This window comes from Artemia sp. Qi Xiang Cuo, unplaced genomic scaffold, assembly GCF_049724085.1.
Source record: "Artemia sp. Qi Xiang Cuo unplaced genomic scaffold, ASM4972408v1 HiC_scaffold_2992, whole genome shotgun sequence".
Lineage (NCBI taxonomy): Eukaryota > Metazoa > Arthropoda > Branchiopoda > Anostraca > Artemiidae > Artemia > Artemia sp. Qi Xiang Cuo.
The window spans coordinates 68,639-88,883 of record NW_028300387.1 but is presented as its reverse complement, the minus strand read 5'-3'; the positions used below and the strand labels follow the sequence as shown (position 1 = coordinate 88,883).

General features: G+C 35.1%; 1 protein-coding gene across 1 annotated transcript; it reads right to left on the bottom strand.

Annotated features, from left to right (window-relative positions):
• Positions 1 to 727: 727 nt before the first annotated feature.
• On the bottom strand, positions 728 to 19,737 carry LOC148938731 (uncharacterized). Its single transcript, XM_089107580.1, has 4 exons — positions 19,626 to 19,737; positions 16,837 to 17,051; positions 4,367 to 4,575; positions 728 to 866 (listed from the first exon to the last, which is right to left on the bottom strand). Exons 1-4 carry the CDS (start codon positions 19,735 to 19,737, stop codon positions 728 to 730), a joined length of 675 nt encoding a protein of 224 aa, XP_088963706.1.
• Between the last annotated feature and the right edge of the window lie 508 nt (positions 19,738 to 20,245).

Sequence of the window (20,245 nt, the reverse complement as noted above, 5' to 3'; positions counted from 1 at the left end):
TTGCATGGACGTAATATTAAATTACAAAACATTGTTGATTGTAATGTATTATATATCCGAATTCTAACCCCACGTAATTTTTTGAGGGCTTACACCACAACACAACTGTGGGCTTCCAACATAAACTTAGCAACGTGTTAGGTAAACAATTTTTGGTACTTGCGTTTTATCCGGAAAACACGCGAGAAATTGTAGAGCGAACATGATACAAGAAACTAGTCAAGCATCTTCTTTCACCGGAGAATTCCTTTGGCGCACATTCAAAACATGGGTTTCTCTCTCCGTGTGCAATATTTAAGCTTTAGTTTTTTGGGGTTGAGGGGGCAAAAAAAGGTACCTAGGTTAGTTTACGTATTTAATGTAGGCTATGCTATACCCATCCCCCCTAATGTGCAAATATATAGCCCAAATTTGTTTCTACACTATTATTTTCATTATACTTAGGTATATTTCATTACGATTAACCAAACTTCAATTCTCGCGTATTTTCTGGATAATGCGTAAGTACCCAATTTTTTTTTGTATATGGCATTTCAGTGTGGCTACATCGGATGGTGCGAATGAAAATAGGATTTTAGCTCTTCGAATAGGTAGAGAAACAGTCTTCGTTGACCGAGCCGTTTCATTTTCCGTAAAATCTGACTTTTTTTTACAAAAGAGACATAGCCTTCAAACGACAATGGCATTAATTCTCCTATGGTTTTCATCCTTAAGGGACAAATTTATTTTACATGATTTCGCTTTGTAATTTGCATGAACTCAAAATATTTTTGCAAAATGAAAAATTGCTCAGACTCCTACTTTTCATTGCTTCTTTGGCCATAGTCAAAACAGTTTTGTCCTTTGATACTTTCCCGAGGCCTGACCTGAAAAAAAGATTAAATATTGATAGGGCTTATCTACCTCTTTGTCCAAGTTACAACATATTTTAAAAGAAACAAGACTGCGAGAAATTATAAAATAACTTCAATCAAAACATGATTACCATATACTATTATTCACCAACCGCGTAAGCCGCTAAAATCGCTGGAAGTAAAAGCCTGAGATTATTATTAGGAATTAAAACTGACTGTGTGGCAAAGTATTGTGTTCAAGCCGAATTGCACCTCATTTGGTTTTCATTTTACTAGGGCGCAGCTACTGTTGCTACAATAACGTTAGCGAAACGCAAGAATTTGTGGAGGTGTTGAGAGTTCCGAGTTCGAGAATAGGTTTGAAGAACAAGATCAAGTCTTTCAAAGTAGTGATAAAAAAGGATAAAGAGTTGACATTAGATAGGATCGAATCGAAGATTTTTTTGGGAGGGGGAGGGTGTATTTTTTTCCGGGGGGAGGTACCAAAAAGCATTAAAAAACACCAAAAATACAATTTTATACATTTTATTACGCTTTTACGAGTCAGACAAACATTTATTTTTAGGGGGGGTTGAAGCATCCTAATTCCGTCGGTGAATAGGGTTCTTGATGTTAGGTTGCGAAAAAAACTGACTAAGGGGTTAACTTTACATATATTGCCATCAATAGTAGTGAGGATGTTTGATGCTGTGAAGGGTGAAGTAGAATAGCCAGAACATGGGAATTTTTTGCACATGACAAATGTTTGAAAGGATGATAAGATATGTCTAAAAGCTTAAATTAGGATATTGGAAGCCTCACAATGGCAATGTTTGATTGTAGTCCTCAAACTTGGGCACTTCAAAAGGGTGAAGAACCTATTTGAAGAAGAAGAAGAACAAAAAGAACTCGTTTATAATTGGGATTGTATAAGGCTAGTTCAAGGTACCCGTTTGAATAACCATATTCCAAACAACAAGATAGACAAAACTTACGGTTTCCACATTTCACTTCAACGGCTATAATAAAAGAAAGGTTAAAAATGATTGGATGCGTTTAATATATGACGGAAAAAGGTTGCTGAAAGTTATGCTTTTATTCATCAATCTCGGACCAAAGAAAAAGCACGACGTAATCAAACGGGGTATAAAGAGGTCAGGAGAAAGTTTTTGCAGAAAATTTGAGCTTCATGGAAGGGGTTAAAGAGTTAAGTTTTGAGAAGATTGCGGAGGATGTTGGAAGTATGGACCCAAGTGGCTTGGGGCTGCAATCAGTTGTTATTAGTAATCTAGGGTCAAAATCCTTTTAAAGGGCTAATATTTTAATTAAACCTATTAAGTTTATCCTTACTTTAAAAGTCTCGTAAGCAAGGTTGTTTGCATACCACATTGTCAGCCATGTAAGCCCAACAAACCAGGCTGCCCAAGTAGGTATGGGATCCTAGTAACAAAGGACGATACCGATTGTGGTCAGTAGGCCAAGTTTAAAACCACAATTGATTTTTTCAATATTTTATTTGGACTAAGAGTAGGCCAGAGCAGAAGCAACAGCCACACTTGATTTAATATATTTATATAAAAGTTGATTAAATACCGGATGTGTCCTAAACAAAGGTAAAAGAATTGAAAGATCTTTTTTTAAGAATCTAATTTTTACACCTTCAAAAATCGATTCATAATTTAGTTACCGAATTGAAAATGTTTTACTGCATTTTATAAAGACAAACTTCGAGTTGTCTCATCTATTTTTGACGTAAGACCTAGGTTCGACAGTTTTATTATGTGAGGGTGATTTTTACAATAACATTTTATCTTATCATGCATCATTAAAATAAGTAGTAGTGGTGAAAGCCTCCTCGGGATGCTCTCGACAGCAGCAGGCCAAATAGAGGGACTACTACTGCTGATTCCAGTCACCCTCCAGCCACTGGTTGTCTTACCCACTGCTTGAATTTGAGCAGAGTATTTTGTAGAATACGTTGATGAGAAGGGATGGACTGAAGCCAATAGTGGCTGCCAGAAACATGGCTGGGGGGTTTATACCCTTGGACATATGAAAGATCAACTGAAATAAAGGTTTTTTACCAACTGGAAAAAGAGATAAGAATGCCACCTCCGAGGAGGAACTAACAGACAAGCCACTATCAGTGTTTTATTTTTTGGGGGGGGAGGGGGCGCTTTTGTGGCTTGAATCTCGAATAATTTTTACGAAACCAACTATGCCAACTAAACTTGAGGTTATAATAGCCATAAAAATAAGAATAATTAATACAGTTTAAGATTAAACCAACACATTTGTAAAAAAAAAGACAACAAGGAACCGAACATTTCTTTGCTTCAGAACCTAGTTATTTTACAAAATATAACTTACTTCAAGTTAACTAATAGATTTTTAATTTGAAAAAATGATAAAGTTAATTTACTAAATTTTTGTATGGCACCTTCAGTATAAGCAGTTATTTAATAGAAGTACCAAATTAGCAATCGCTAGTTTTCAAACATCAAAATTTCCTCAGTATTTAATCAATAGTGAAAACTTACATTAGGCTCAGATTAAGAATTATAATTTAGTCAAGTCAAATATCTAAGTGATATGGCTACAGTGGTGAGTCTGGCCTCCTTTATGCCCGAGACGAAATCCTGATTAGCGCCCCCTCCTGTCTCCCACAAAATTTCGGCCCAAATTTAAGCAAAATTTTTCATTTATTAACAAAATCATTTCACAATTTATTAATTAATCAATAATTTACTTTTTTTTAATTTTTATTTAGATTATTTAATCATTTGATTATTATTAATTATTTTAATTTCATTATTTATTTATCATTATTTCGTTATTATTGTTGGATTAGTTTTTAGTTTTTAATTTGTTTTTAGTTTATTAACTAGTTAATAATTTACTAATTATTTTCATTCACTAACTAAGCCCTCTGTTTTGTTTCAATAGAAATAAAAAAAACACAAAATGATTTGGTTATAACCCTTTGATTATTTATTTCAAGTTTTGCGCCCCTAAAATTTATGCCCCCTGGGAAAGTAATCCCTCCCCCCCCTCCGAAAAAAACAAATAAAGAAAACAAAAAAAACATCTCTGCATTGTTACGTAAACTCTTAATTGCTTTTTCAGATTGAAAATCAGAAGTTCCTAAGTTCTTTTTTCAGAAGACATAGAATAAACAAATATTTTTATAGCCTTTTCTAAAAGTAATATTTTTCGAAAAAGTCAATCAACAAGAGACTTTACTGCTCCACAGACAAGAAGTTTTTTTGGTTTTCAAGAAATCTTTACTCGCCAGAAAAAAAACATATATTTAATAACAGAATACTAAGTTTCTTCAGGACTAAGCCTTCCCAAACTTTGCCTGGGAGGAGGCTTACCCTCCTGCCAAGCTTACTGGTCTACCTTAATAGACTTAATTGGGACTTCTAATAACAAATATTTGTCATGGCTCATTCATTTGGCTTTCTATCTGTCATCATCGTTATTTAGACTTAAAGTTGCTTCCACCGCGTAATATACCTCAAAGTACTTACAGCACAATATCTATGGCTAGCTCAGCCATACTCCCAGTGTTTCGTGTTCCAATCATATCTAAGCCAACCATTAACCGACATGCGAAATTTTTCAGGCATTCTGGCTTTTTCAATGACAAGTCATAGGCTTCTTTAGCTTCTTCTATAAATAAATACAGATCTTCTAGCCTTGCTGGGTAGCTGTGCTGTTCCTTAAGATCTACCTCATACTGAAATAATAAACAAAATTAAGAAAATTTATAAAGCAGTACTGTTCTAACAAGGTTTCATAACATTCAGTGTTGGGGGTCTCGCTTAGAATTTTCAAAATAATCAAACAATGAATTATGATTCTGAGAAGCATTCTAAGAAAATTTAAAATATTAAATGACTTTAAACTCGATTTTTTGAAAATCAAACAGTTTGTGGTAACCAGGGTTGTCACCCCTTGTAAAATTTTACTAGATCTTGTAAAAAGCATATCCACCTTGTAAATCTAGTAAAATGGGGGTCAGATCTAGTAAAATCGAACAAATCTAGTAAATTTTTGCCAAAATCTAGTAAATTTTTTGCCCTCATCTGAAAGCATTTTGTTGGGTTGACTGTTGTCTTACTGTTCCTATGACATTTATTCTGTGGTCCCAAAACACAACAAACTGCTCAAGTCCTTCGGCGTGAAATTCGACACTTTTGAAATCTGTTTGTTTTAATCAAGATCTGGACTTATTGGATCTGAATTTTTCATTTTATAATTAGGCAATTAATCATAAAGGGTATATTGAAAAAAACCCTCATACTTGCAGGCTGAGTGCCTGTTGAGTATTTTTGGAATGACTCATTTGTGCTTACCCTTCTCTTAAGTGTCCTCTACGCTAGTTGTATTTTCTTGTAATGCTCCCTTTCGGGGATGGTACTACATTCTAAATTATTTCCGGATAAGATATTTGAAAGTACCTACCTCCTTTTCTCCTTCTATAGGGTTCTGACCTTTGATGACGGTTAAAAATCTGTCAGTAATAGAAATGAAACATTGAAACATAGATCTTCTGCTTAAATGAATTGCAGCAAAGCTGTTTTCAGCTTCACAACTTTGCTCAATCTCGATTTATAAGGTTTTAAAGATATGCAAACACTTTCCCTAAATTTTGAAAATAAGACATTGATATGGCTTAAATTTCTACTCACATAACTAAAATTGCATTTTCAGAGCTAAAGCCAGAGAAAAGAAACTGATTACTAAAAATTAAGGTAAAATGTTGTTTCGTCAAAAATTTCAATGGGTGCACACCTGCCATGTGAGCAAACATCAGGACCCTCTAGAGAGAGAAGGATTAGAGGTAAGTACTTCAGAATACCTTCCCCGGATATACTTTAAACTGTAGACCCAACCCTGAAAGTTTCATTTTTCTAACATAGTGCCTTTCCAAGGCAGCCAAAAGTAGCCAAAGTAGAATTTTACCAAATTCAATCCTCTATCCAAATACAACAGTCATTTCTGGTGGAAACTAATTCTAAAAATTTTAAAAAGTCTGGAGTTTCCAGATTTTCAGATAGTAAAGCCTATTTTCAGTTTAGTTTTTGGCTTACTTGGAGTTCAGGGTCTAGGTCACCACACCTACAATCCTGCAGCCCACCCTTGAATCCTTTAGTACCCCTTAAAAGCTTGATTTATAGAATCTAGAGAATGATTTCCCACTGAAAATGATTGCTTTACTTGGATATTGCATTAAACTCTGAGCCAAATGGTATGATAATTTCCTAAATATATCATTATCATCCTATATTTCAAATTAACAAAAAACAACTCATTTCTCAATCTATGTTATTCAGTAAAATGTATTGTAAGGATACAGAAATGCTGCCCAGTAGATACAGTATATGAACAACTCACTTTTTATTGTCTATTCTGCTTCTATCAGGCACCCTACACTATAGGGATAGCTAATATTGCTAATCAGCACTATTATCAAACTGGGCTGGACTGTTTTCAAGAATCAATAGAAATTTTGGAAAGCAGTGTTTTGCAGGAATCCGATGAAATTGCATCTACATTTACCTCAATCGCTCTGGCTGAGGACTCAGAGTCTCGTGCGAAGTTGTTGGTCACAAGTCTAAGAAGATGCACTATGCACAGACGTTTTGACCAGAATGGTTGACTGATTCAGTGCTGAAACCTTTCCTTATTTAATCACCAGACAGAAGTAGAAAGGCCTATTGCAGATACTGTCAGCAAAAACTGACGGGAAGTTGACTGTCATGAATAATCATGCAACTAGTGAGCTTCATAAGAAGAACGTAAAAGCAGCATTGGGAAAACTGACAGTTGAGGGAGCAGTTGGAAACGAGCAAAGGCAGGAAAAAGAGAACAGTGATAGGATGGTGTCAGCTGCTGAATTACGCCTTGCAGCATAGGTTGCAGCTGAAGATATTCCTTTGACAAAAATTGATGCTCTCGTTCCCGTTTTGAAAAAAGTCTTTTGGGGATTCAGCTACAGCCAAGCATGTTGAAATGAAGCGAAGTAAATTGACTGACATTATTAAAAATGTAATAGGATCTCATGGTGAGGACACTTTAGCATCTGTTCTTCAGAAGAACTTCTTTCAATAATCGCCGACGAAAGCACGGACAGATACAAAGTCCATAGTTGTTATTGTGATGCATGCAGACAGTAAGAATACCGTGAGGGAAGAATTCCTGGTACTACTAAAGGTAGACGACGCAACTGCAAGTGGGAAAAAGAATCTTCTGACAAAGTAGTTTAAGAAAATTGACGTTCTATTAGAAAATATGACTGGGCTTGGTCTTGATAATGCGTCGGTCAATGTGGGGCGCGAAAACGCTTGCCAGCTGCTGCGGAAAATCCTTAGCTGTTTGTCCTTGGTTGCACTTGCCACACTGCTGCATTGTGTGCTTCGACTGCAGCGAAGCACTTACCTGCTGAAGTCGAAACTTTCGCGAAGAAACTCATCTACTTATTAAGCGCAACCCCTAAGGGACAGTTGGAACTGAAGGTTTTCCAGGAGTTTTGTGAAATTGCCAACAACTGACTTCTGCAGATATGCGGCACGCGCTGGTTGTCGCTTGAAGCCGGAATTAACAGATTACTTGAACAGTGGCCAGCCTTACATTTGTATCTCACAGACTTGTCCCTAACATTGTCGGACAGCTCTACAAGAAATAAAGTCAAAAAGCTGCGATGTGCGATGGATATAGGCGTGAATAAGGCCTACTTGTACTTCCTCTTGTATATACTGGGAAAGATCAACAAATTCAACCTTGAGTTCTAGTCACGCGGAACAAGGTCATGCCTTTACTTGTCTACTCTCGCAGTGTTTCCTTCGTCCTGAGAAGCTCAAAGGTAACTTTACTTTCCTGAACTTGAGAAGTCCTGAATACTTTTTGAAGCTTGAAAATGTTAAACTTGGAACGAATACCGAGTTGCACCTTGAAAGCCTGTCAGTGGAAGATCGACGTCACTGGGTGCAAGCCATTCGAAAAGCCTGCCTTGCTTATCTTATTGAACTTGCTAAGCAGACCCGTACTAGGATAAGACTTGATGACCCTGTTCTTACATCTTTAGAACTCCTGGATCCACTGAAAGCTAAGAGCAACGAAACTATGTCACTTTTCCCTCTTCTGCAGAGGTTTAAACATGTTGCTGTTAAAGACTGAAGAACCGAAGGGGAGAGGATGAAGATGTTGGAAGACCTTAATAGTGAGTACAAGAAAATGTAAATCTGACATTAACTTATTTCAGAAATAGTATCAAAATCAGATTTAGAGTGTCCTCCTACATTCTGGAAGAGGCTTACCAAAGTAAAAATGATAGCAGGAAAGTGAGGTTCCGAGTGCTCCCCAAGCTTATGTCCACCCTTTGTGCTTTACCCCATTCTTCAGCCAGTTCAGAGTGGCAGTTTTCCAGTTTAAGTATTATCAAGACAATTGGGCTAAACCGATTAAATATCGACACTGTTGGAGTTCTCATGCACTCAAAGCAACTCTGCCTCAGAGACACAAGATGCGTTTCAGATTGGGAGATTCCCTCGCTTTGATTGATAGATGCAGAAAATAGAAGATGAACTCCAAAGAACTCGGTCCCTGGAAAACAGAAAAGGATGCAGAACCGGCGGTTACGCTTTAAAACGTCAAATTTGGTCTGTCGAATCGGACTTTATTATTATTTGTTTTTTACTTTGAATTTCATTTTTGTGGTCGTTTTTTTTGTGTACCAGAAATTTTTGTGAAGCCTAGTTGTAAGTATATACTGAAACTAAAAACTTTCAGAAAACTTGGTTAAACAATGGAGTAAGGCCGAGCCTGTCGAAAATTAGGAGGCTGGAAGAAACTGTTTTGACCTAATGAATAACTAGGAACACATTTCCTACATATTTGAAGGCAAATAAGCCGAATGACCAAAAGAAATCATATAAAGATGTTGCACAAGCAGAAAAAAAAATATGCACGAGCTACTTTTTAGTTTTGTTTTCATTTTGATGACAAAATTTTAGGTTGATTTCAAATATTTAAGTTTTATAATATATAAGCTTTTTTATATGAAGGGGGTGCCGGATTTCGCAGCTTTATCTAAGAAACGATTAGAAATCAAATTAAAATAAAAAAAAAATTTTCAGTTGGATGTTAAGAGCACAATTAAGTTTTTAAACAAACTGAATTTGCTATGTATATAATTAGGTTCACATCCTATTCATTAACTCACTCTTTATGCTAAAGTTTTTTTAATTTCATCAGAGTTATTTATTCTAATTAATGGCCTTTGTGATTAAGGGCCTATTCTAAAAAAATTGGAATAAAATTTGAACTTTAGTGTAAAGAGCTAAGTATTGACTAGGGTCCGAACCCCCCAATATACGTAATAAAATTATACGAATATAGAGTTCGTCAGGTAAGTTAATTCGTAAGTTACGTCAGATCAAAATTTCGAGAAAGCCGTTTAGCCAAAAAAAAAAGGAAAATTCATATGCAAATTTCGTTTTAATTATTAATTTACAGTGAGCCAAGATCAAAGCTGCATTAATTCAAAAACGTTCCGAAATTAAACAAAAAACAATTTTTTTAACTGAAAGTAAGGAGCGACATTAAAACATAAAACGAACAGAAATTATTCCGTATATGAAATGGGCTTTCCCCTCCTCAACGCCTCGTTCTTTACGCTAAAATTAGACTCTGTCTCACAAATTTTTTTTTTAAACAATAAAAAAGATTAGCGTAAAGAGCGAGGCGTTGAGGAGGGGACAGCCTATTTCATATGCGTAATAATTTCTGTTAGTTTTAAGTTTTAATGTCGCTCCTTACTTTCAGTTAAAAAAAACTTGTATTTTTTATTTAATTCAAAGTAAAGAGATCCCATTTTTGGCAGATGAGATAGTATGCAAGATGGGCAACGAAATTTTCTTTATCGCAGTAGGACACATATTTTGTGATCATGATCAGGGAACAGGCGCCATCTGAAATGTCAGGTACTAACAGCCTGTAGTTGTAAAGAAAAGGTTTGAAATTACTTCTGGAAAGTAGTCAATTACAGGACTAATTAATTTATTAATTCAGTAAACTAAAATTAAACGCATTTGGAAAATAATTAATTAAAAGACAAACAAAGGATCCGAAAGGAAAAAAGTTAACGTCAGTGAAAGACTTGTTATACTTGTAGTGAAATTCTTACTTACTGCATACTCAACTAGACACTGGCCATCTCTAACGCCATCAATTCAGTTACGTAAAAGCAAGGTAATCTATTATGTGAATAAAAAAATTCCAGAACCTTCAAAAAAATTTAGAAATGTTGGGGGAATGGGGATGCCAGGGGCCTTCTCCCGTGCCTTCGTCCGTGTAAAGGTTTACCCAGAGTTTAATCCTAAGAGTTTAAACCCAAAAGTTTTATTTGAAGAGTCTCAAGATTTGCTAATGAACAGGGTTCAAGTATCATCGTTTTCATCATCGCCCTTATCCTTATTGTCGGTCACATCACTGCATTCATCATTATTATAGTTTTCGTCAAAAATTCATAATGATTCTGTCACACTCATCATATGAATATTCATTTATCTTCATATTCATAACAATATTCATCTTAATCATTATTTCTTTTCGTCATTATTGTCGTACTAATTCAAAGAATCGGCATGACCCTCATCATCGTTACCCTGATTGGATTTATTACTATCTTTGGCGATATCCTTATGATTATCTTCGTCTTGATGAATATTCTATCATCTTGAGCTTCAGTACCATAAACACCACTCTTGTGGTCGTCCTTATAATTATTGCTGTCAAGCTATCGCCGAAGTTGTAGATTTTTGTAATCAACATTGATTACATGAACCATCTTCAGCACCATTTGTGGCCATCCTTATAATTATTGCTGTCAAGCTATCCCTGAAGTTGTAGACTTTTGTAATCAACATTGATTAGATAGATAGATAGATAGATAGATGGATAGATTTATTTTCCATATACCAGTAAAATAATTACATAAAAATCTACAAATCCCCACAAAGGCTCCATAGCCTGTAGGAGGGGGATTATGAAAAGATCAAATAAACATTAAACATTTAAACGCTTAAGATTTAAACAATATAAACATAACATTAATATTTAAGCATATAAACATAGGCATTTGAACTTTTAACATGTAAAGCATTTGCTTCACAAAACGAAAAAAAAAGGAGAGTTCACTAAATAAGTTTTTTCAAAGAAAGGGGATGTCAAATACGATTTAAGAGAATACAACATAGGATCATATATCTTTGGATTACGTTTAGCAAATACACCCTAATATTTGCCCGCAAGAGGGAAGCTAGGAATAAAATACAACAGCAGAAAGGGCAAGTACCTCCATTTTGTTCAACATGAAATAAGAAAGTTACAAAAACAAAATAAAGTTTGGTACTGGTATGTTAAAGGTCCTTGCCAGACAGATTTGTTACTCCTCGACAAATGTAATAAGCAAAAATTAATTTACAAAATTGAAGGAAATCCAAACTGTGTAAAATATCAAGGGAAACATGACCCCCTCCAAGAAATAAAATATTACAAACAGTATCTGTATAACCCAAAGAGTGTACTATATAGAGCAAGAAGAAATGAAATTGTATTTAAAAGAATCAAAACTTATGAATCAAAATCAAAAGTAGTCAAGAAATCAAAAAAATTGTCCCAATCGAAATCAGATTCCCTTTGGGAGCGTAGGTTCGTATCCTACAGGCCGCGCCAATTCTTATGGGGGAGTTATGAATAATAAAGGTTTTCTAATGGGGAGGATTTAAAATGATTTGTTCTTATATCTTCTTTTGAGGTTTCCTAATACGGGAATCCCATATAATTAATTTAATGGGAAATTTAGTTAAACTCTTGGCTGACGGTTGGCGTGTGGCTTACCTGAGTGGAGGTAGCACTTCTAAACCAGGGAGCTTACATCAACGGTTCAATTGGGGAGCTTATACTAACGGCCATACTGAATCGAAATCAGGTTGAAAGGTTTCAATTTCCCTTGGGAGCAAGTTAAGCCATAAGGACTAGCTATTCTGAGAAATATTAACATAGAGAGAATAAAGTAAGAAATTAATGTGTTTATTGTTACTCACATAATTGTCGCAGGGCTTCGGTTATATTGACACATTTGCAATACAAGGCACTAATACAAAATTGTTATCTGGGGCGATGCAACACAAAAGTTAATGCACTAATGAAAAGTTTTCTCAAAAGTTTATTATAACACAAATAAGAAATTCATAGTAGTCTCTCTTAAACTAAACTATTCTGAAAACTGAAAAAGGACTCCAAAAGACTCCCCAAAGACTGGTCAAAGACTGGTCTCAGACTGTCCAAGACTGATAAAAAACTGACTCAAAATTGCTAAGTCCTAACTATCTATTCTCTCCAATTTCGCCAGAGGCTACGTTCGGGCGTTCACTAAAAGTATATTTTACAGTTCCCATTGGTTGCACTATTTGTCCTACATCACTATTGGACCGGCTTGCACCAATGGGCTACTTGGGTTTAATTAAAGTTTATGACTTTTCAGATATCACTTTGGAATTTTTCTTAGCTGAACAAAGTTTGTACTCTATAATTAAAGCAAGCTACATAGTCTTACATTATATCCCAAGAGAATGTTTTTAGAGCTTTACCTTATAATTATAGCGGAATATTTAATTTTACTTTTGTATCTCAAGAAAATGTTTTTAAGGTTTATACCTTGTAATTATAGCGGAATATTTTATTTTACTTTTGTATCTCGAGAAAATGTTTTTAAGGTTTATACCTTGTAATTATGGCGGAATATTAAGTTTTACTTTTGTATCTCGAGAAAATGTTTTTATAGCGGAATAAATATTTATTGCTGTTGCCTTTTTTTGTGGGAAACGATTCTTTTCATAGTTACAATTGTAATACAATGTTTCGCTACTTTTTAAATTTGACAATTAAGTGTTACTTGAATTCTTTGGGTTTGTCTTCTGGGTAATTTTATTTTTACTTGGAAAATTTCGGGGTCTTGGAAATTGATTCCATTACAAAACTACAGTGAATCACAACATCTATTAAAAAAAGGAAAGTTCACTAAATAAGTTTTATGAAACTACAGTGAATCACAACATCTATAAAAAAAAAAAAACAAAAAAAAACAATTAAATGAAAAAAAAACTATTGGCAGCAGGAAAAAGTAAAGAAAATTAATCACGTGAAATGTTTGTGTTATGTTTTTATTTGCATAAAATTGAATGGAATTGAAAACAAATATTTTTTTACTAGTCTTTTGAAGGTGCCAAACGAGTGGCATTCTCGAGCCGAATTGGGAAGGGTGTTCCATGTCAAATCATACGCAACAAGAGGATTAAAATTGGATCTTATTGTTGGTGTATGGGGAATTTGGATATTTAGAGAACTACGGAGTTGATAATTTGACCGATCAGATAAAAAAGAATACGTAAATCTAAGGGACCTAGGAATATCACCATGAAGCTGAAAAAAAGTGAAAGACGCATAGGAAAGAATATAAAGTTTTTCAATATCAAGTAACGGTTTAGTTGCCGAACAATTTACATCCTGGATAAGATTTATAGCTTTATCATAAGTATTCGAAAGTGGTTTGAGAAAAGAAGGGAAAGTAGACATCCATATGACTGAACAATAGGAAACATAAGATTGAATTAAGCTATGAAATAGGATTCTTAGAATTGGTCCTGGAAAGATATATTTTCGTTTTCTTAGAATACCGAGGTTTCTCCAAACCTTCATTTTAATCAAATTAATATGGTGTTTAAAAGATAAATTTTCATCTAGGAGGATACCTAGGAAACGGACATGGCCATCTTTTGGTCTACTAATAAAGCCTTTGGATATATGAATTTCAGATAATTGAGGACAAGCCTGGGATATACGAGAAAAAACTAAAAACTAGTTTTAGAAACATTTAAGGCAAGAGAGTTAGCATCAAACCAAATAGAAACTCTCTCAAAGAGGTCCACTAACTTTGTACGAACCTCATCCTCTGTTCTCCCAGGAGTAATAAGGGTGGTATCATCGGCAAAAGTAACAAGAGAATCCGAGATATACAAACTATAGTTATGGGTAAGGGAGACTGTTGGATGACTTAGACGACAGCAATAAAGAGGATTTTTATTTCTAACTGCAAAAATTAGGTCATTTATATAAATTAAAAACAGTGCCAGCCCTAAAACTGACCCTTGAGGGACCCCCTGGTCAACACTTGTTGGTGAGCGAAAATGTGGATCAACAGAAATTATTCTACCAGACAAGAAAGACTTGAACTAATAAAACGCACTACCTCTTACGCCAAAATGAGAAAGTTTAAATAGAAGAACACTGTGGGCTAAAGAATCAAAGACTTTACGAAGATCCAGAAACAAGGCAGCAGGAATCAAATGGGAGTCTATGGTAGAGTGAAGATAATTCAGTACATCTGCACAAGAATGCTCTGTCGAATGATTTGCTCGAAAACCAAATTGAAAATCGTGAAAAAAATCTTTAGAAGTAAGAAAATTATTAAGACGAGAAAGCATCGCCTTCTCAAATATTTTGCTAAACACAGACAACAAAGAAATTGGCCGATATTTGGCTGGATCATTTCGTGTCCCCCCCTTATATAAAACAATGACTCGAGCACGCTTGAGACTACTCGTGAAAATACCATGCTGAAAGGAGAAGTTAATAAGTTTTGTTAAGGGATAAATAATGGAAGGAAGTATGAACATAATTACTTTAGTAGGAATATTATCAGGGCCAGACGACGAACAATTTTTCAATCCCATAACAATTTTAGCTATTTCTTTCTCCGTTGCTGGTTCCAAAAACATTGACTTCATAAAAGGTGGCCCAAGATAAGACCTGAAGTTGGATCCTGAAGGAGAAGAACTAACAGCCGAAGCGGTCCTTTTACCAATATTTGCAAAATATGAATTAAATGTATGTTGAACATTCGGTTCTCCTTCGATGATTTAGCTGTTGACATCTAAATCAGAAGGGACTAATGAAAACTGAAAAGAGGGCTTTCGGACATAATTTATAACCTGCCAAGTCTTTCGTATATCTTTGCCACAATCTGTAAAACAATTAAAATAATAATGAGACTTGGCCTTCGACACGCAGAATTATAAATATTCCTATAAATTTTAAATCGCTGAAAGCAAATAGCTTTCATTGAAGGGCTAGCAGACTTAAAGGCCCTCCAGAGATTATTTTTTCTCCTACAACTACTAAGGAGACCAGGGGTCATCCAAGGATTTAGAGGAAAAGCTTTCTTGGACTTACGATTAGAAGGTGAAACAGAACAAATATCAAGAACAGCGTCTTTAATAGACTCATAAAAAGTATCAAATAAATTACAAAAATCAGAATCACTCTCAAAACCATCCCAAGAAATTTCTGCCAATCTTGACCTAAGAAGCATCAATTCCACTTAGCCAAACCTAAAAGGCCTCTTACCAGACTCACAAGTCCTCTCAATAGTCAGTTTATCAAAACAGTATCTAGAGTAAACAGGGAAATGATTGGAAATGTCGCTCACTAAAACATAATTTTGGATCAAGGTGGCCGTACAGAAAATATTGTCTATCAGAGATGACGTACTCTCTGTTATGCGAGATGGGATACATACAGAAGGTAAAGTACCTGCGGCAAGCATCGCACGACAGAAAATCCAAAGATACAGAAGACTTTATATCCATCCAGTTTATATTAAAATCTCCCATAATAATTAATTCATTCGACTGTTTTAGGATGGTATCCTGTAGATCATTAAGGGTGTTTAGAAACAGTGGAATAGAGCAACTAGGAGATCGATAAATAATACCAACAATTAAATCCTTACCTCCATATTTAATATCTACGAAAAGTGACTCAAAGACACCATCGATATTTCTGGATAAATCCATTCTAAGAGAATATGGGAGATTATTAGAAATATACAAAGCAAGACCACCCTTGGCCATCTTTTGTCGATTCAGTCGTTCCATTTTATAACCTTGTAAATCCAAAAGCATATCATTTTTAGAATCTAAAAAAGTCTCGCATAAACCAACAACGTCAGGTAGCCCATCAGAAACAATCTGTTTTAGATGGTCAATTGAAGAACAAAAACCCTGGATATTCAAATGGAGCACTGAAAAATATCCATCCCGATTGACAGCCTCCCTCAGACTAGAAACACATTTACTTATTACTGCGTGGTTCACTGTGGTCAAATCACTGTTGACATGTCCGATAGAATTATTGATAATGCTTAAAACATCTAACGGGTTATTTTCAAGCTCAAAAATTCGTCCTACAACTGGGGGCGTTTCTAATTTGCCAGTAAAAAAAGACAATAGATTTTACATATGGCATTAAATCATAAAATATACATGCACAAAACAAAAAAAAAAAAAAAAAAAAAAAATCATATCTAAGCACAATCCGCGAATGATCGAATCTTTCGTATCATTGATTGACCAGGTGGTTTGACCAAAATTTGCCCGCGGTCAGTCCATACATTAAATTTACCGAAGCAATCTCTTGCCGCATTTAAAATTTCACGAAGCTTTTTTGTTAGCGATTCTGATAAAAATATTCCCCTCTTTGCTAGTTTAGTCTTTTCTTTGAAAACAACTCGAGCTGATTCCACATTTTTGAAGCGTATTAGCACTGGAGATACTTTAGATTGATCGTTAGAGTCATTCAAACTATATCGATAAACATTTACAATATTATTAACTTCAAAACCGGGGACCAGCATCTTGCCTTTAATGATAACCGATACTTCTTTCTTTAGATCATTTCCAGGCCTCTGCCTTACTCCATTCATGACTAACAAATCCAGAATCTTTTCTTGTTCAAAATCATCCACTTTCGATTCCAATGACAAAATCCTACTTTCCAAGCTTTTAACCATTGCAAATAGTCCTTTGAGTGATTTTTCTATTTCTTGGAATTTTGGGTTGTAATCAATGCAAATAGCATCATGAATATTTTTTACTATAATATCAATTGCTTGATTTGCTGTATCAGGGTCTGTTAGTTTAGCTATAACTTGACGGGAAATCTCAGCTGTAAGATTCACTTGCGTCCGATTTAATTCATCCAGGTTAAAAGATATTTTTTGCAGGATTAGGCTAGGTGCCAGTGAGTCTTCTACAATAACGTTCGCTGGGTTTAATGCTAGATAAGTAGTTGATGCCGATTTATAAATGTCTGGAAACGAATCTAATTGGGTAAATGCTTTACCAACATCTTTTTCCGTTCTTTTGCGAACACTAGCGTTATCCGAAAGTAATTTCAAGTTAGACTCTGCCACTTGGTCCTCAGAATGATTGCCGTAGCAAAAAACTGTATGTCTCTATAATCCTTTCGCACCACTTTTTGAATACAAAACAATTGCTGGCCAAGGGGGGTAACTTTTGAAACTAGCGAGAACAATGTCAAAAGGCTTGAATTTTGACATGAGCGTAGCACTGAAAATAAATAATTACTTATCTTTGAGTGGGCCAATTAATCCAGCAATTTGCGAATAATTACATGAACCATCTTCAGTAGGCCTACCATGAACACCACTATTGTGGTCATCCTTATAACTATTGCTGTCAAGCTATCTCTGAAGTTGTGGACTTTTGTAATCACCATTGATTACATGAACAATCTTGAGTACCATGAGCACCACTATTGTGGTCATCATTATAATTATTGCTGTCAAGCTATAGCCGAAGTTGTAGATTTTTGTAATCAACATTGATTACATGAACCATCTTCAGTACCATGAACACCACTATTGTGGTCATCATTATAACTATTGCTGTCAAGCTATCCCTGAAGTTGTAGATTTTTGTAATCGACATTGATTACATGAACCATCTTCAGTACCATGAACACCACTATTGTGGTCATCCTTGTAACTATTGTTGTCAAGCTATCCATGAAGTTATAGATTTTTGTAATCATCATTGGTTACATGAACCATCTTCAGTACCATGAACACCACGATTGTGGTCATCCTTATAATTATTGCTGTCAAGCCATCCCCGAAGTTGTAGATTTTTGTAATCAGCATTAATTACATGAACCATCTTCAGTGCCATGAACACCACTATTGGGGTCATCCTTCTAATTGTTGCTGTTTAGTTATCTCTGAAGTTGTAGATTTTTGTAATCAACGCTAATTACATGAAACATCTTCAGTGCCATGAGCACCACTATTGGGGTCATCCTTGTAATTATTGCTGTCTAGTTATCTCCGAAGTTGTAGATTTTTGTAATCAACATTGATTACATGAACCATCTTCAGTACCATGAACACCACTATTGTGGTCATCCTTATAACTATTGCTGTAAAGCTATCCATGAAGTTATAGATTTTTGTAATCGTCATTGGTTAGATGAACCATCTTCAGTACCATGACAACCACTATTATGGACCTCCTTATACCTATTGCTGTCAAGCCATACCCGAACTTGTACAGTTTTGTAATCAGCATTAATTACATGAACAATCTTCAGTGCCATGAACACCACTATTGGGGTCATCCTTCTAATTATTGCTGTCTAGTTATCTCTAAAGTTGTAGATTTTTGTAATCAACATTGATTACATGAACCATCTTCAGTGCCATGAACACCACTATTGTGGTCATCCTTGTAATTATTGCTGTCTAGCTATCTCCGAAGTTGTAGATTTTTGTAATCAACATTGATTACATGAACAATCTTGAGTACCATAAACACCACTATTGTGGTCGTCCTTATAATTATTGTTATCAAGCTATCTCTGAAGTTGTAGATTTTTATAATCGCCATTGATTACATTAACCATCTTCTGCACCATGAACACCACTATTGTGGCCATCCTTGAATTTATTGTTGTCAAGCTATCCCGGAAGTTATAGACTTTTGTCATCGTCAGTGGTTAGATGAACCATCTTCAGGACCATGACCACCACGATTATGGTCCTCCTTATACTTATTGCTGTCAAGCCATCCCCGAAGTTGTAGATTTTTGTAATCAGCATTAATTACATGAACCATCTTCAGTGCCATGAACACCACTATTGTGGTCATCCTTGTAATTATTGCTGTCTAGTTATCGCCGAAGTTGTAGATTTTTGTAATCAACGTTGATTACATGAACCATCTTCAGCACCATGAACACCACTATGGTGGTCCTCCTTATAACTTTTGCTGTTAACCTATCCATGAAGTTGTAGAATTTTGTAATCAACATTGATTATATGAACCATCTTCAGTACCATAAACACCACTATTGTGGTCATTCTTATAATTATTGCTGTCTAGCTATCACCGAAGTTGTAGATTTTTGTAATCAACATTGATTAGATGAACCGTCTTCAGTACCATAAACACTACTATTGTGGTCATCCTTATAATTATTGCTGTCAAGCTATCCCTGAAGTTGTAGATTTTTGTAATCAACATTGATTACATGAACCGTCTTCAGTACCATGAACACCACTATTGTGGTCATCCTTATAACTATTGCTGTCAAGCTATCTCTGAAGTTATAGATTTTTGTAATCAACATTGATTACATGAACCGTCTTCAGTACCATGAACACCACTATTGTGGTCATCCTTATAATTATTGCTGTCTAGCTATCCCTGAAGTTATAGATTTTTGTAATCAACATTGATTACATGAACATTCTTCAGTACCATGAACACCACTATTGTGGTCATCCTTATAATTATTGCTGTCTAGCTATCCCTGAAGTTGTAGATTTTTGTAATCACCATTGATTACATGAACCATCATCAGTACCATGAACACCACTATTGTGGTCATCCTTATAATTATTGCTGTCAAGCTGCATGTAATCACCATTGATTACATGAACCATATTCAGTACCATGAACACAACTATTGTGGTCATCCTTAAATCTATTGCTGTCAAGCTATCCCCGAAATTGTAGATTTTTGTAATCAACATTGATTACTTGAACCATCTTCAGTACCATGAACACCACTATTGAGGACCTCCTTATAACTATTGCTGTCAAGCCATCCCTGAAGTTGTAGATTTTTGTAATCAGCATTAATTACATGAACAATCTTCAGTGCCATGAACACCACTATTGTGGTCATCCTTCTAATTATTGCTGTCTAGTTATCTCTAAAGTTGTAGATTTTTGTAATCAACATTGATTACATGAACCATCTTCAGTACCATGAACACCACTATTGTGGTCCTCCTTATAACTATTGCTTTTAAGCTATCCCTGAAGTTGTAGATTTTTGTAATCACCATTGATTACATGAACCATCTTCTGTACCATAAACACCACAATTGTGGTCATTCTTATAAGTATTGCTGTCAAATTATCCCTGAAGTTGTAGATTTTGTAATTAACAGTGATTACATGATCCGTCTTCAGTACCAT

What these genes read in the sequence shown, in the direction of transcription:
- LOC148938731 (XM_089107580.1), bottom strand. Translation starts at nt 19,737, where the DNA reads ATGACCACAATAGTTGTGTTCATGGTACTGAATATGGTTCATGTAATC. An exon ending in ATCAAGCAATTGATATTATA is followed by an intron (nt 4,576 to 16,836) that starts GTAAAAAATATT and finishes TTATTATTTCAG; the next exon opens with TATGAGGTAGATCTTAAGGA. An exon ending in CTAGCCATAGATATTGTGCT is followed by an intron (nt 867 to 4,366) that starts GTAAGTACTTTG and finishes TCTTTTTTTCAG; the next exon opens with GTCAGGCCTCGGGAAAGTAT.